The following is a 15777-nucleotide window of genomic DNA, read 5'->3' on the forward strand; positions in this document are numbered from 1 at the left end:
TAAGTAACTTCCATGGGTTGCTTTATTTATTCCCTCTAGTTGGCAAAGGCACCGTGACTGACAAGGAAACCCTGGGTTACTTTAACTCTTCCGCGAACAATCACATCTTTAATACGGATAGATTAATTGTGTTATCCTATCAGTAGTAAAGTCGCAGTTTGACGTTACCAATGCGCAGTCCCCTTGAAACCGCGTAATTCCTATTAAAGCCGAATCTTACGAGTGTCACTGAACGCAACGGTAGCCTTCAGCTGTCTGGGAACTGAGCAGCTGTCACACTTTTATGTGTTCACGCCTAGCAAACAACTCGTCCTGTTCCTTTATATAAGGTAAGAACAGCTGCCCTTCTAAACTTGTGAACGCTTTAACTTATCGCTGATACTTTTCGTAGTTAACGCCATCCACAAGCCGAAGGAAGTATTCAGTCAGGTGTTAGCTGGCTAGCTAACCATGTAGCTAAGGTTAGCATGTTGGCTAACCCACGTTACATCTCCAGCCAGCATGAACACAAGGGGAGACGCACCGGGCTCTCCTCGATCACACGACAGATATGCTGCGGTAACTTCACGGTTTGGCCGAGTAGAGAATATTAAATCACAAGATATAAACATAAGCTAACGTTAACAGATTGCTAATTCAGTGTGTCCTCTCACACTGTTCATAGATCTGAGGATTTAAATCACCGGTAGTAGTAATTGTGTTATATTCCTCAAGCTATGTGCACTAATAGACCCCGTTTAAATACCAGTTAGCTAACCTGTGGTGCTCAGCAGGCTTGTCAGTCCTTTCATAGGCTAACCATAAGCTAGTTACTACTGAATACACTGCTGACTAACATTATACTATTTATAGGATTTTGCTAGTAAGCAAGTGTCGATTACCAGCTGAATAAAGTGGGCAAGCTCCCCATCTCCTGAGACGTTCAGGGGCCTTACAATCCCCAGTTTGATTCTCTCAATCAGAGTGTGGTCGTTTGGGAGTATGCACCACTTAAGTTAATTTACTGTTCAGGCACATGAGGTGGGTGCTGCTTACATACTTAATATTGAGTCATTTTGTCCCTTTTTTGATGTGTTTTCTAACCTCACTCTCAGTATGCTTGCATTCAGAGGGGACATCATAGGGCTTATGGACTGAGACAGGGGCCCCACCCACATGCATGTACCTTCATCTGTGAGGACAAGAAAGAACTTGTTTCCTTCACTGATACTACTCCCTCAAAAATTTCTGCCAAACCTTTCTGTTTTATGACACATATGTTGTATTTGCTGATTTAAAACCTGGAACCAGTTTTATAAATCAGAGTTAACCAAATAACTTTGTAAACTTGCTTCCTGGTATTTGCAACTGTTAGTTAAGCAGTTCCCAAGTTAAGTTTCCGCCGATTCATGAAATCCATTACTCCTACATATGCAAGTCAAGGTTTTATAGCCCTGCCTGTGTTTTATCTGAAGCACCGGCATTTTCAGTTCACTTTAGACTGAAGCTTTATCTTGTTGACTTTGTCTGACCCCTTGCTTGCTTTTTACAGTAGCTGCTTATAAGAAAGGCTTTTGATTGGCCCTGCAAAAGACTGATAATAAAGACAATTATGAGAGAATTGTTTGACTCTGTCCCTATACTTTACCTTAGCTATCTCAGTTAACATGGTATTATGCTTTCTTTCTCTTTCTGCACTGTGCCGTAAAATATCTATAAATAGTATTTTTCTAACTGACTTGTTTATGGTAGAAGTGTACCAATCAACAGCAATAAAAAGTTAGTTATTTTCACAACACTGATGTGTATCGGTAAACATTAAGTCAATTGTCCTTCTTTTGTCCCCTTTAGGCTTTGCCAGAATGGCTCGCGGGCATCAAAAGCTTCAGTCTCAGCAGAAAAATGCGAAGAAACAGGCCGAGATGAAAAAGGCCAAGGGTCATGATCAAAAGACGGCAGCCAAGGCAGCGCTAGTGTTCACCTGCGCTGTGTGCAGGGTGAGTGTGGAGACTCAACTCTGACACACAAAAGCCGAAACCTGACTCAGGATGGGAAAAAGACGTTTATTTACCAATTAAATTGTTAATTCTGCTGGCGTTTTGGTCCCTTTTTAGATTTGTACTGTTTTGATAACTAAGAAGCTATATTTCCTAAGCATAGCCTTCTGCCATTTCCCGAAATTATAACATAATATTTGTTGGATGTATTATCCCTTCCTGCAGTCCCAGATGCCTGACCCCAAAACCTTCAAGCAACACTTCGAGAGCAAGCACCCGAAATCCCCTCTGCCCTCTGAGTTAGAGGGAGTGGAGGCATAAACGGTCACCCTGGATACCAAACCGATTTCCTTCAAGGCCCTGCACCAACTCTGCACTTGTCTCAGTCTGACAGCAATGGATGATTTGATGTAATTAACATGAAGCAGTTATCTTAATTTAGGCTCTTACAGGCCAGGTTGCCTTTAACACAATGCTTCCTCCCATCCAGTACTCTTTTCGCTTGTGTTTTAATACATACAGAACTAAACTTAAACACCAGTTATAATTTCAGGGCAACTGAAGACCTGTATGATTCAGGAACAATCTAAGTGGTGAATGAAGATTTCTCTCTTTATTCCCACAGTTCTTCAAAACAGATGCCTCACTGCCCCGATGTGTTGTGCACATAGGAGTATTTCTTGCTGCTACCTCTCGTACCTCTCTATCCGAACCTTTGATGGGTTAAATAAACCTTTATGGCAAATATGACACATGAGGTAATGCATACAGCATCCTTTAACAAAGCATGGATTTCACTTGGGTGGGAAAATTCAGATTTTATATTTACTTTGAGTATTGGATCAAAAAGGAGGCTTTGACATTTCTTCTCATATAAGTTGTTTAATATGTAATTATTCCACAGTGCTGTCTGCCATATAATACTGCAATCTTTCATCTAGATAATAACAATGTTTTGTTGGGTCACAAAAATGTGAAATTTTTCACCATTTCCAAACTGCTACATGAGTTGCAAGTTAATAAAATTTAAAGGGAGCGTGTCAGCAACACGTAAACGCTTGGGAAATGAACGCTTCAATGATGTATTATAGCATTTTTAATAAAATTTTACTTTGTTGTATATCTGCGTTTCTCCAGAAAGTGTTTCCTTTCATAAAATGAAAACTCTTCTGTCCGAGGTTTTTAGGATGCATTTGTTTTACTGCATTAGTGAACAAGAATTCACTTCAGTTAAGCTTATAAAAATGTCTCTGATGTCTATTCATCTATACAATTTTTTTTTTAAATCTTCAACTAAATTTTTCATCTTCAGTTTTCCCCTGATTTTGTCCTTGTCAAATTAAAGCTAAACAATTATATTTAAAATATTATGTAGACAAAAGTACAAATGAAACGCTAAAGTATGGGCTACATTTTGTAAAACCTTGTCCTTTGCAAGTGCCTTCATCATTTCAAGCATTGATTGTAAAAAGAAATGTTCTTTATGTGATATTAACAGTTCGGAAAGGAAAACTTCACAAGTGGTAAAATCAAAGCATATGAACTATAACTGTTTCAATTGAAAAGGAAAAGGGTTGCATGTGGAAAACAAGACTTAGACACGAACAAGAATACCAATCACAAATCTGAAACGTATATTCAAATGTTACAAAACAAATATGTCAGATGTAGAACCTGATACCAACTGTTGTAAAGCCCTGAATCAGGAAATTACTCAAACTGCAGACGTATGTGTCTAATTAACAAAGACAGTGAATCCGGTCTGAACCCATAAGTCACTGAACCAGCTAAAAATAATGTCTGACTGTTCTCGTCACAAAAAATAATTTCCTTTTTCTCCAGCTGTGACAGATGCAATGGTATCTGAAAAGATTTATTGTCTTTCCAAACAGACAAAGAAATGACCACAGCACTGCACTCACTGTTGTTACCAGCTTGCCTTGTATTCAAAGTGTCTCTAAAAAGCACAGATAGACTGACAGGAAAAAGAAGAGCACTTGCACATTATGAATTAGTTGGATTAATTAGGTGAAGGAATTAATTGGACTCCCACCAGCTATAGATCATCTATTTCCAGGAACATACACACGTGGACAAAATTGTTGGAACCCTTCCTTTAAAGAAAGAAAAACCCACAATGGTCACTGAAATAACTTGAAACTGACAAAAATTTACTGAAAATTAACTAATGAAAATCAGACATTGCTTTTGAATTGTGGTTCAACAGAATCATTTAAAAAAAAAAACTAATGAAAATGGCCTGACAAAAATGATGGTACCCTTAACTTAATATTTTGTTGCACAACCTTTTGAGGCAATCACTGCAATCAAGCGATTTCTGTAACTCTCAATGAGACTTCTGCACCTGCCAACAGGTATTTTGGCCCACTCCTCGTGAGCAAACTGCTCCAGCTGTCTCAGGTTTGAAGGGTGCCTTCTCCAGACTGCATGTTTCAGCTCCTTCCACAGATGTTCAATAGGATTTAGATCAGGGCTCATAGAAGGCCACTTCAGAATAGTCCAATGATTTGCTCTTAGCCATTCTTGGGTGTTTTTAGCTGTGTGTTTTGGGTCATTATCCTGTTGGAGGACCCATGACCTGCGACTGAGACCAAGCTTTCTGACACTGGGCAGCACATTTCGCTCCAGAATGCCTTGATAGTCTTGAGATTTCATTGTACCCTGCACAGATTCAAGACACCCTGTGCCAGATGTAGCAAAGCAGCCCCAGAACATAACCGAGCCTCCTCCATGTTTCACAGTAGGTACAGTGTTCTTTTCTTTGTATGCTTCATTTTTGCGTCTGTGAACATAGAGCTGATGTGACTTGCCAAAAAGCTCCAGTTTTGTCGCATCTGTCCAAAGGACATTCTCCCAGAAGCTTTGTGGCTTGTCAATATGCATTTTGGCAAATTCCAGTCTCGCTTTTTTATGATTTGCTTTCAACAGTGGTGTCCTCCTCGGTCGTCTTCCATGAAGTCCACTTTGGCTCAAACAGCGACGGATGGTGCGATCTGACACTGATGGACCTTGACCTTGGAGTTCACCTCTAATCTCTTTGGAAGTTGTTCTGGGCTCTTTGGTTACCATTCGTATTATCCGTCTCTTCATTTTGTCATCAATTTTCCTCTTGCGGCCACGTCCAGGGAGGTTGGCTACAGTCCCGTGGACCTTAAACTTCTGAATAATATGTGAAACTGTAGTCACAGGAACATCAAGCTGCTTGGAGATGGTCTTATAGCCTTTACCTTTAACATGCTTGTCTATAATTTTCTTTCTAATCTCCTGAGACAACTCTCTCCTTTCTGTGGTCCATGTTCTGTGTGGTACAAACCATGATACCAAACAGCACAGTGACTACTTTTCACCCTTTAAATAGGCAGACTGACTGATTACAAGTTTGAAGACACCTGTGATGCCAATTAGAGGACACACCTTAGTTTAACATGTCCCTATGGTCAAATTATTTTCAATCTTTTCTAGGGGTACCATCATTTTTGTCCAGGCCATTTTCATTAGTTTGTTTTTTAAAATGATTCTGTTGAACCACAATTCAAAAGCAATGTCTGATTTTTATTAGTTAATTTTCAGTATTTTTTTTATTTATTATTACTTTAGTCAGTTTCAAGTTATTTCAGTGACCATTGTGGGTTTTTCTTTCTTTAACGGAAGGGTACCAACAATTTTGTCCACGTGTGTATCTCAGCTTCAAGAGATGAAAACAACTGTTTACAGACTGCCCACAATCTGGTAAGCAGTGATAAAGAAACGCTCTGTTTTCTTTACTTTATGTGACAGTGTATTAAACATGTAGGGTTAAATAGGATCACATAATGAACAATTGGTAATGTGCATTTTTCTTTTTGTGAAAAAATCTCAGGGTTCTGAAACTTACAAATGTAGCCCAGAAGTCTTGCAATATGCTGGACTGCATCTGAACAACTCAAATCCCTCCCAAATGTTAATTGACCAAGTCAACCCCTGTTAAAAAACGTGTTTTTTTTCTATAGCTTGGATAGATAATCATGCATTGTTATGGGCTTAAATCTTGTGATTTATTCATTCTTATTCTGAGGTTGAGCTTCCAGGGCCTCTGTTTTGAACATTTTGGAAGAGCATCACTTTCATTCAGGTATGTGTTGCATCCGCCTCAACTGTAGGCTATGCTGTACAAAGAAGGTTAGAAAATAGTTTTATTTATTTATTGTTATTTCTATACTTTTTTTCATTCATGTGATACCAGAGGGACTGATTAATGACTATTAGAGCAACTACAAGTGGTGGTTAGACTACTCGAGGGGGCATGAAACCCAGTGGGGCGAGCCAATGTACTTTAGTATAAGCAGATACAATGCAGATTCACTGTAAAGCCTGTTTCAATGTATGTCTCTGTCTGCATGGGAAAGGGTTTAATATTGTATCACCTGTCTGAAAGTTTATGACTGCACAACCTGATACCTTAATAGGTGCTTAATGATCGGTCAAAATGTCAATTAACATAGTAATGCTAATTTATTGTTATTAAATATAATTATTATTATTATTATTATTATTCACAATGGTGTGTATTGATCTCTCAGTGAAGGCACATGGTAATAAATGGACATTTTTATAATGTATTTTAACTTGTGGAGATAGGGAAACTGAATTTAAAATGATGACGTCTATGCCTTTTGCCTGATATAATCCAGCTTCACCCAGTTTTGGCAGATAAAGTTGGGGGGTATATATCAAAATATATCTGCAAATATCAAAATCTACTACTAAATAAACCAGGAAGATTCGAACTCCTCGTCATACCCGAGATAAAATGTATTAACTACATCTCCCATGAGTCTTTGCGGACGTTGCAGTAAAAAAAAAAAACCTCATGGAATTTTTTCCACATTCATACAATAAAACCATCAGTAAAACCTTGCATTTCAAAAGCGGGGAATACAATGAATAACAAGGGATATTAAAACAACTAATATGGACATGAACGGTGTGTACCACATTCTTTTTTTTTTAATTAAATTATTTTTTTTAATGAGGATATCAAGAACTTACTCGTAATGTTAGGAAAACCAACAAAACGAGAATAAGCGGTAAACTGTCCTGTTACCATGGCTTAAATTTTGCCTCTAAATTGGGTTGCCGTGACAACCCGAATCTGACGTCATCCGTCCCGATGAGACCCTGCTGCTGTTTCTTTGATTGGAGGGAAACCCCGTGGACGAGCGGGAGAGATCATCAGCTGTGCTGCCGGGTATCAGGAGCAACATCGTCTAACGACACTCACAGGTTAGTTCACATTTACCACCGACGATCGATGTATTTTCGATGGAAAATCGTTACATTTGCTCCTTGTGGCTTGGGGGGGATCGTTTAATCCGGCTTGTTTCGGTGCAACTGGGTCTGTAAGAGGAAACCAGTGATGCGCCGCCGCTCAGTCATTGTTCGGGCTCATCGTAGTGAATGGGAAGCGTCGCCTCACTTCATACCATCTCTTTATTTACCCCTCCGTGTTTGGAAGGCAGCGCTCGGCTGTAACGTTACCGCGTTCGCCTTTGTGAATGAAGCGACCTGAAATGAATGCTTAATGCTCGTAAAACCAGCAGCTCTGGTTGTTTTCCGGGAAGCAAAAAAAAAAAAAAAGGGCGTTCACTTTGGACTGAACCAAGATAACGCTAGTCTAATTTAATTACATTTAAACTGAGTCAGTGGTACCATTGTTGGTGCTGATCTGTCCATCTGCAGCGGTCTAAACCATTCATCACATTACACAATGAAAATATTGAAGCCAAATCAGATAGGTAGGCCTGTATCCTAGCCGCACACTGAGCTCAAGCTCGGTGGGCAGGTGTGAGTGTGTGAGTGCGTGCGTGCGTGCGCGTGCGCGATCGTGCGTGCATGTGTGACGTGAAACTGGGTGGCCGACATTCCTCTGAAGGGTGCAGGTGTCTGCTTGTTGGCAAATCTGACTCGCTCGTTGTGAGATTTTTGATAGGTTTGGTGGTTTGTGCAAGCAGCTGGTAAGTTAAGCAATTATTGCATATTAATGTATAGTTTATGCACTAAAGTAATACTGCAGCGATCCTGACATGAACAAGGACATTGTGAATTGTATTGGCTAAGAAGTAGCCTGCTTAAGGAAAAAATATCAAGTGAATTGGGTGTCATCAGGGGTCTGATCAGAACAAGGCTCTTTTTTAATTATATTAGACTCTGTCCTGCATATAACCCAGGATATAGCTATTACTTCTTTTTTAATTGATGTATTGACATAAATCTGAAATGATTAGGGGATTTAAGGGTTTTGAAAATGCTAAATGCATACTGGTTTCTTCCTCAGTAATGTGAGCATTCCCTGCTTGTCTGTGTCACACAGGATTGTGAACAGAATATTTTGGGTTTTTGGCCTGTTGCTCGGGGAAAAAAAAAATGCTATTTGAAGAAGTCTGTTCAAATTGCATGTCTAGGAAATTGTGATAGAGATCGTTCTCTAAATTGTTGATTTTATTTTGAGGCCCAAACGGTTAATCTAGAAAACCTAAAACTAAATAATGCAACCTAAAAGAAAAGCACAGACTAAAGGAAGTATATTTCTGTAAAACCTCAGTTCACATAAGCTCTTTCTCCTGTGGTATTTCTAATGACTAGGATGCAAAGTCACTTTAGTCACCAGTAGAAAGTCAAGTCTGTGCCAGACTGAGTGCAGACTGGCCAAACTGGTTGAAATTTCCAGACTTAAAGTCTGGTTTGCACACACACACCCAAGACACACTTACGCAATCATTGTAAGAGGCTGAAACACTGATCATGGAAAATAATTTGATACAAGTGATAGTGACCAATGGACAATAAGTTTTGCGTGACATGGACTTTTTTTTTCATGTAATATTCTACAACTAGAGTTGTCAAAGTATTTATTCCTGTGAACCGGTTGCTGTTTTTTGTAAACGCATATGTAAGTTTACATGCATACCAGAAACTAAGTTTCTCTGAGAAATCAGGTTATGCAAGGAAGGAGAATGTGTATGTGCACTGTAGTCCTCCTTCACTCAAGTTAAACTATTAAATCCCTCCCTCTTCCCCACCATGTTGCTTCTCTCTTTCTCTTCTTGTTCCTGCCCTCCCCCAACACTCTCTCCTCTGTCTTCCTAATCCGTCTCCTGTCCCCTCTTGTTTTGTCCTCCCCGACCCTCTGTCCTTCCTTCCTCAGCCCACACAGGAGCCATGACAGACAGGGACGACCAGATACAGAAAGCCAGACTGGCAGAGCAGGCTGAGCGCTATGATGACATGGCTGCAGCCATGAAGCCTGTCACGGAGGGAAACGATCCACTCAGCAACGAGGAGCGCAACCTGCTCTCTGTTGCCTACAAGAATGTGGTGGGGGCTAGGAGGTCCTCATGGAGGGTGGTATCCAGCATGCAGCATAAGTCCGAAGACAGCATGAAGATTGAAATGGCCAAGGCGTACAAAGAGACGATCGAGTTGGAGCTGAGGAAAATCTGCAACGAAGTTCTGGTAAGAAGCAGAGACAATGGAGCGGGGACAAAGATGGTCGATGGGTGGAAGGAAGTGGAGAGTAAATGCTTAAATCAAAGAAAGAAAGTCAGGCGTCGTAAAGGAGATGGCTGTTTTCTAGTGGAAACTGAAAGGATACGACCTGAAATAATCTTCAGCTGAGATGGTCAGAAGGTGAAAAGCAAGTATTTAAAGGGCATCTACTCCACTTGGTTATTAAAATGTCAAAAGTTGCCACGTTAGAATGAACAGTGCAAACTTTATTACAGTACAGCAGTGTTTATCGATTATGTAATGAAACCAAGAAGAGATTCCAGTTTGAAACCACTTATAAATATCTTTTTAAAGAGGTGCTGCTCACATAAATGTGTTTTTTTTTTTATTTATTTTTTTTAGCTGTAAACTAAATGATATAACTGTAATGTAATGAAACGCATTAATGCTGGCTTTAACGTTGACATTTCTTTCAAAAACTACTGTCTTAAATCAGCCGTGAACATTAGAAGGCCAATGCTGACATAGAGTCGACAAGTTGGGACTTATCTATGTCATTAAATGTTTCATTTCCGTTAAAAAAAATGTATTCAAATGAATGAGCATAATGTATGGTATAGTGGTTGTGATAGTGTTATGTCTTGGTGTGCTGGAGCATTAACAATATGTCTATGGTACAAGTTAAAACTTTATATTTTATATCATCCTTCAATGTAGGCAAGAGATGGGAGGCGTCCCCTGCCAATACAGATGTTTGAATATCATAAATTAGTATTTTGATACATCCAGTATTCACACCTTAACTGCCACTCTAAGGGACAACTCCTGAGTGAGTTTTTCTTTTTTTAAACCAATAATTATCCCTTTCATTCAAACTTACCCCAGTAGCAAAGTTTACGCCTCACTCTCTCCCACTCCATTCTTCAGGCCTGTCAGGAACATCTTATCCACAGGCTGTGTAGGTTGCACATTTTTTATCAGTGAGAGTATACCTATGGTGATACTGTTCTTAAAAAAAAAAAAAAAAAAGTATATCCTTTGTCCTGACTTTGTTGAAGGTTTTAAGTTATTTTCTTTTTAGAATAAAGCTAAGTCATTACTCTCTTAAATCACTTTAGCATACACACTTTGTCAATCACAAGACAAACCAAAGCAAAATGGTTCTGCTGCTGACAATGCCATTGTCCTTATGTTGGCGTCTTCCTTTCTCTAAATTGTTGAATTGACATAGATGAGGTGAAAATAGCAAACATTTCTCAGAAGAATAATGCGATGAAAAGACCTTTTTATAAATGACAGTGATGAAGGAATGCAGGAAATGAGCAGACTGTAATAGTGAGGAGGAGGTGGTGCTTTAAAGCAACTTTGCTGACTTTTTTTCAAAAGGTTCAGCTTGCACATTTTAACACACCTCTCCAATTACTGCTGTAAAGATTAGGAACTGATGTGTTACTGCTTGTGCACTTGTGTGTTGATTGCCACACATTTCAACACTAATATAGCACACCATCAATTGCAGGAACTGCTCAACAAACATCTAATCCCCAAAGCTGAGTCTCCCGACAGCAAAGTCTTCTACCTGAAGATGAAAGGAGACTACTACCGCTACCTGGCTGAGGTTGCTTCTGACAACGACAAGGAGGGTAAATAAAGCAGACCTTTCATCTTTTTTAGCAAATAGATATTATCCTCTCAATCCACCTCTCGTACAAAACGGTAAAATAAATCACTCATGGAAATTATTATGCTCGGTGGGCATGAGCAGCACGCAAGACCCTTCCATTGCACAAAAAATTGAATGGTGCCTGCTATTGCTAAAAACATCCTGCTGTGTATCCAGCATTGTTTCTATAGTGATAGGCTTTTACTCATCTGTTAGAGGATAAGACGAATGTGTGCTGATTTAATGGTCCTTAAAATCCTCTTTAAGACAGACAAGGCAAGGTTCGCTTTAGGTGTCGTTTGTGGCCAGAATACTGACATCCTCCCAGTTCTTGATCAACAAATGTCAGCCGAAATGCAGGAGAGGGCTGCTGCTGAGTTGTCATGGCAACAGAAGCAGCACCAGGGTGTTGGCTGCAACAGGTTACTGATGGCGTATTTAGAGTTTCTTCATGGTTGTTGTTTTTCTTTTCTTTTTCTCCTCAATTTCAGATTGTTTTGTGGGTCATATAGTGGGTGCTTTTCATTATTCTTGCTAGTTTCCTCTATTCCTTTCTTGCCTCCACTCCTCGCGTCTTTGTCCTGCCCATGGGATATGCCGGCAGAGGAGGAAACAAGCATTTAACAAAATTGTGATAGGCATTTTTCTTTTTTTTAATTCTTTTCTTTTTTTTTTAACCAAATGATTAACCGATAAAATAATCATAAACTGCAGCACTACTACACAGTTTGGGTGCAAGCAAAGCATGAATGTCATGTTTATAGGAGTAAAGCTGTATGCAGGCTGTTAAAATTTTGTTTTTGCATCCTTAATATGTGTAAATATTGGAAAGGATGATTTTGCTTGCCAGAAAAAGCCTGAGATGCAGGAACATTCACCATTATACACATACTGATGCTGCACAATGGAGTGTACTGTTTTTCCCATTTGGAAAATCTTCTTCCTTATTGGTTTGTCTTTGTATGTGCAGAAACCATCGAGAATTCACAAAAAGCCTACCAGGCTGCCTTGGAAATCAGCGCCAGAGATATGCCACCAACACATCCCATCCGCCTAGGCCTCGCTCTTAACTTCTCTGTCTTCTACTACGAGATCGTCAACTCGCCTGAAAAAGCCTGTCAGCTGGCCAAGGCGGTACGAACCGTCCTCTTCTCATATTAGTGTTTTATTTTGTTTACTCTTTGATTATATTCAAATTTGTTTTGTCCTCTACAAGATGAATTGTCCTGTATATGGTGAAAAGTATAAAAGATGACGTATCTATAACGTAATATAGATAACGATATAAGAGGGTTTATATTACATCAGATAAAACATTCTAATTTTCATTGAAAAATCATATTGAAATGATTGTGGTGTGTGTTTTTTATTTTAGTTTTCTCGAGGAAAGTGAACCAAACAAAGATGTTTTTCTAAGTCTGTAGAATATGATGTGTGGGCCAGGACATCTTTGCACCGCAACAATATTTCATTAAAAATGATATTTGGATACACTTTAATATTGTCGCTCTGCGATTTGAAAACTGCTGTTGACCATATTGGGATTTAGATTCAACTTTGATTAATTTTTCCGCCCTAACTAAAAAGTACATATTTTATATTGAAAATAAGCAAAATTTCTTAGAAATCCAGAGCTTATCTTCCCATAGAAATTTCCCAACCCTTTGCAACCGTAGGCTTAAGGATGGCTCTGTTGTATTTAAGTGTCCAAGTAATGTTTAGCCTTTTTTAATTTAATTGGAATTGACCTGGATCCAATTGGAAATGACTTTGGACTTAAAGGTGTGGTTCAACATTCTGTGAAAGAAGTTTATTGACTTTCTTGCAGAGAGCTGACACCACTCTTACATCTGACTGTAAATTATGAAGCTTTAGAATTACTGATCGGTGGATTTGGTTACCTTTGGACAGAGCCAGGCTTGCGGTTTCCTCTGTTTCTAGTTAATATTCTAACCTAAGCTAACCTGCCGTTGTAGGTAGCTTTATATTCAACATACACACATAAGTGATATCAAGCTTTTTGTTTATATCTTGGCAAAACAGCTATTGAGTGTTTCCTGAAATGTCTAACTAATTCTTGAATAGCACATGGACGTACTGCAAATATGTCCTTCAAAGTTTACTTAGTTTTTTATGTATTGTGTAGTCTTTTTAATTTGTGATACCTTTTGACAATGAAAACCAGTGCTCCAATATCCTTTTTATTCTTCTGGCAATGTCTCTTCTTAAGACCCAAATCTTATATTAGGACTTATTATTTTCTCTTCATTTTTTGCCCTCACAGTATTTATTTAAATCCATCTCATGTCTGTGAAAGTACAAGCTGTTTTGGAAAATGTGCGCACACTGGTTTTGGAAGCACTGATGGCTGTCTCTGTCTTTCTCAGGCCTTTGATGAGGCCATTTCCATGCTGGACACCCTCAACCAAGAGTCCTACAAAGACAGCACCTTGATCATGCAGCTGCTCCGTGACAATCTGACAGTAAGTGTCTTGTCTTCATGTCCCTGCATGTCAACTGTGTCTTATAATTTCTGCTGTCCCATATCTCTGCCCTGGTTTGGTTGAGTTCAAACTTGACTAAATATTTGAGATTCAAAGGTTTTTCCCGTGCTTCTTGCGGCCAGTCCCCACTTTTATATAGACCGTCTATATTTGTTGCGTTAAGTGAAGCGTGATCTGCATAAACAGCCGTTTAAATCACACAGGTATCCCGTTCTATGTGTTTTGAAGTTATTTATTGTATCTTGATTGTATTCTCCAAATCTGTCCGTCAGCTTGCTTGCCTCTTGCTTGTGGAAATTCAATCAGTCAATATGTAGGCCTACAGACATTCTTGATTTCTTTCCATGGAGCCGATATGAAAACACAATTTTGGTTCAGTCATGTCTGCCGTCAGTCAGCCTGGTGTAGACAAGGCAAGCAAACCGCTGTCACTTCCAGTGGGGATTCCCAGTTTGTGTGCACTAATCCCAGTATCCTTTGCTTTGTTTCAGCTGTGGATGTCAGACGCTCAGGGTGACGGTGAGGTAGAGGACACGGAGCAGGAACAGGAGAAGGATAAGAAGGAGAAGAAGGAAGAGAAGGAGGAGAAAGAGAAGGAGAAGGAGCCGGAGCAGGTAGCTTAGAAGAAATGAACTTCGGGGGAAAAAACAAGACAAATACACATTTTTTACCTCTCACCAGCCTAAGTTGTGTGTGTGGTTGTGTGTGCACATACATGCACAGCTATGTATGTTTACACTCCACTCACAATGTGTAAAGTACAGTATGTGTGTGCGGATACATTCAAGTGTGCGCGTGTGTGTGCGTGTGTGTGTGTGTTAATTGTATGAGCACCTCCACAGAGAAAAGAATGGAATAGATCTGTTTTTTTTGTTTCTTTTGAAGATTACTCATTGTGTCAACCAGTGGATGTTTTTTTTTTTTTTTGTTTCTTATCCATGATTTAGTCCAAATGAAATCCCTCCTTTTTTAGATCCAAATCAAGCCCCTTGTTCTTTAACCTTATTCACTGTAGCAAACTGCTGTTGTTGCAGGAAAACTTAAACAAAACAAACTCTGTCATTTTGATAATTTGTATGTTTTTACTTGAACTCAACATTTACAATCTTTGTGACACGTGGGTCTAAAAATTCCTTCAAAGCATTTACTGTTAAAAAACAAATAAAAAAAGATGATCACAGCAGTCTGAATTCACTAAACTTATGCCAATCACAATGACCATGTAGATGGCAGAATTTACCTCGGTAAAGATCTATTAACATATTGCTTGTATCCATCCCGCCCTGTCAATGTCCAGTGTGCAGGTAGTGTTTTTAAGGATGGTACATGTGTCATTACTAAGTGGGTTCTGTGTGCATGTGGGTGTAGGAAAGTTTTTTTTTTTTTTTTTTTTTTTTTTGGTATGAATGGCCACTTGCGGAAGCTGTGGTAAAACTTGGGTTGACCGTTTTTGTTGAGAGGATTACATTCCATTTAACTGACATCTTTTCACTCTCTGTGAAATGTGTAGACTATAATTTCCTGCAATTTTCCACAACACATGACAAGGTATAGACAGCCTAAGATAAAGTGAACAACTTGACAAAATGGCTCGATACTGTAACTTTTTGATATTTTATCTTTTCAGCAGTGCAGAGGATACTTTTGCCATGTGCTTTTATGTGGCTTTCTACTCTTTTCTATTCAGGTGTTTTGTATTTTCTTTTTGTGTATTTTATTCCCTTTGACTCCTGATTTGACTCCTGGAATGTATGTGGTTCTCATTAGTATGGTATAAGGGTTAGCCGTGCTTTCAAACTGGCAGGTTTTGCTTAGGATTTAGCTTGAACCAGGTGGTTTACAGTAACATTTACCTTTTCTTGAAAGTACATTGTGAAAAGACAAACTTAAACAATGCTAAATGTAAACTGATTATCAAAGTAACTTGGTAGAAAGCTGTGTTATGACCATTTAGTAGTCACAGAGTAGTGCCAGTTTCTTCTAATAACAGTATCTTGATTTTAAAAAGATGGGGATGCCGGATTCAGAACACATTTGAGTACGTTATTTGGTTATGTGCTTTTCATGTAAGTGGAATTAAAACATTAAAATCAAGTGTGCTGTGCTCAATGCATTTGTTTGCTCTCTG

The 15777-nt window shown here is 39.0% G+C and overlaps 2 protein-coding genes across 2 annotated transcripts; both read left to right on the forward strand.

Moving 5' to 3' along the window:
* The first annotated feature begins 234 nt into the window (after positions 1-234).
* Positions 235-3096, forward strand: znf706 (zinc finger protein 706). Its single transcript, XM_054606199.1, has 3 exons — positions 235-329; positions 1831-1976; positions 2202-3096. The coding sequence occupies exons 2-3, from the start codon at positions 1842-1844 to the stop codon at positions 2295-2297; spliced, it is 231 nt and encodes a 76-aa protein (XP_054462174.1). The 5' UTR covers positions 235-329; positions 1831-1841; the 3' UTR covers positions 2298-3096.
* Positions 3097-7155: 4059 nt separating this feature from the next.
* On the forward strand, positions 7156-15753 carry LOC129097146 (14-3-3 protein beta/alpha-B-like). The gene is made up of 6 exons (XM_054605888.1): positions 7156-7259; positions 9181-9488; positions 11002-11125; positions 12116-12279; positions 13533-13628; positions 14141-15753. The coding sequence occupies exons 2-6, from the start codon at positions 9195-9197 to the stop codon at positions 14270-14272; spliced, it is 810 nt and encodes a 269-aa protein (XP_054461863.1). The 5' UTR covers positions 7156-7259; positions 9181-9194; the 3' UTR covers positions 14273-15753.
* The last annotated feature ends 24 nt before the right edge of the window (positions 15754-15777 follow it).

The sequence above is a fragment of the Anoplopoma fimbria genome, chromosome 10 (genome assembly GCF_027596085.1).
Source record: "Anoplopoma fimbria isolate UVic2021 breed Golden Eagle Sablefish chromosome 10, Afim_UVic_2022, whole genome shotgun sequence".
Taxonomy (NCBI): Eukaryota; Metazoa; Chordata; class Actinopteri; order Perciformes; family Anoplopomatidae; genus Anoplopoma; species Anoplopoma fimbria.

What these genes read in the sequence shown, in the direction of transcription:
- LOC129097146 (XM_054605888.1), top strand. Translation starts at nt 9,195, where the DNA reads ATGACAGACAGGGACGACCAGATACAGAAAGCCAGACTGGCAGAGCAG. An exon ending in TTCTGACAACGACAAGGAGG is followed by an intron (nt 11,126 to 12,115) that starts GTAAATAAAGCA and finishes TTGTATGTGCAG; the next exon opens with AAACCATCGAGAATTCACAA. An exon ending in TGCTCCGTGACAATCTGACA is followed by an intron (nt 13,629 to 14,140) that starts GTAAGTGTCTTG and finishes GCTTTGTTTCAG; the next exon opens with CTGTGGATGTCAGACGCTCA.
- znf706 (XM_054606199.1), top strand. Translation starts at nt 1,842, where the DNA reads ATGGCTCGCGGGCATCAAAAGCTTCAGTCTCAGCAGAAAAATGCGAAG. An exon ending in TCACCTGCGCTGTGTGCAGG is followed by an intron (nt 1,977 to 2,201) that starts GTGAGTGTGGAG and finishes CCCTTCCTGCAG; the next exon opens with TCCCAGATGCCTGACCCCAA.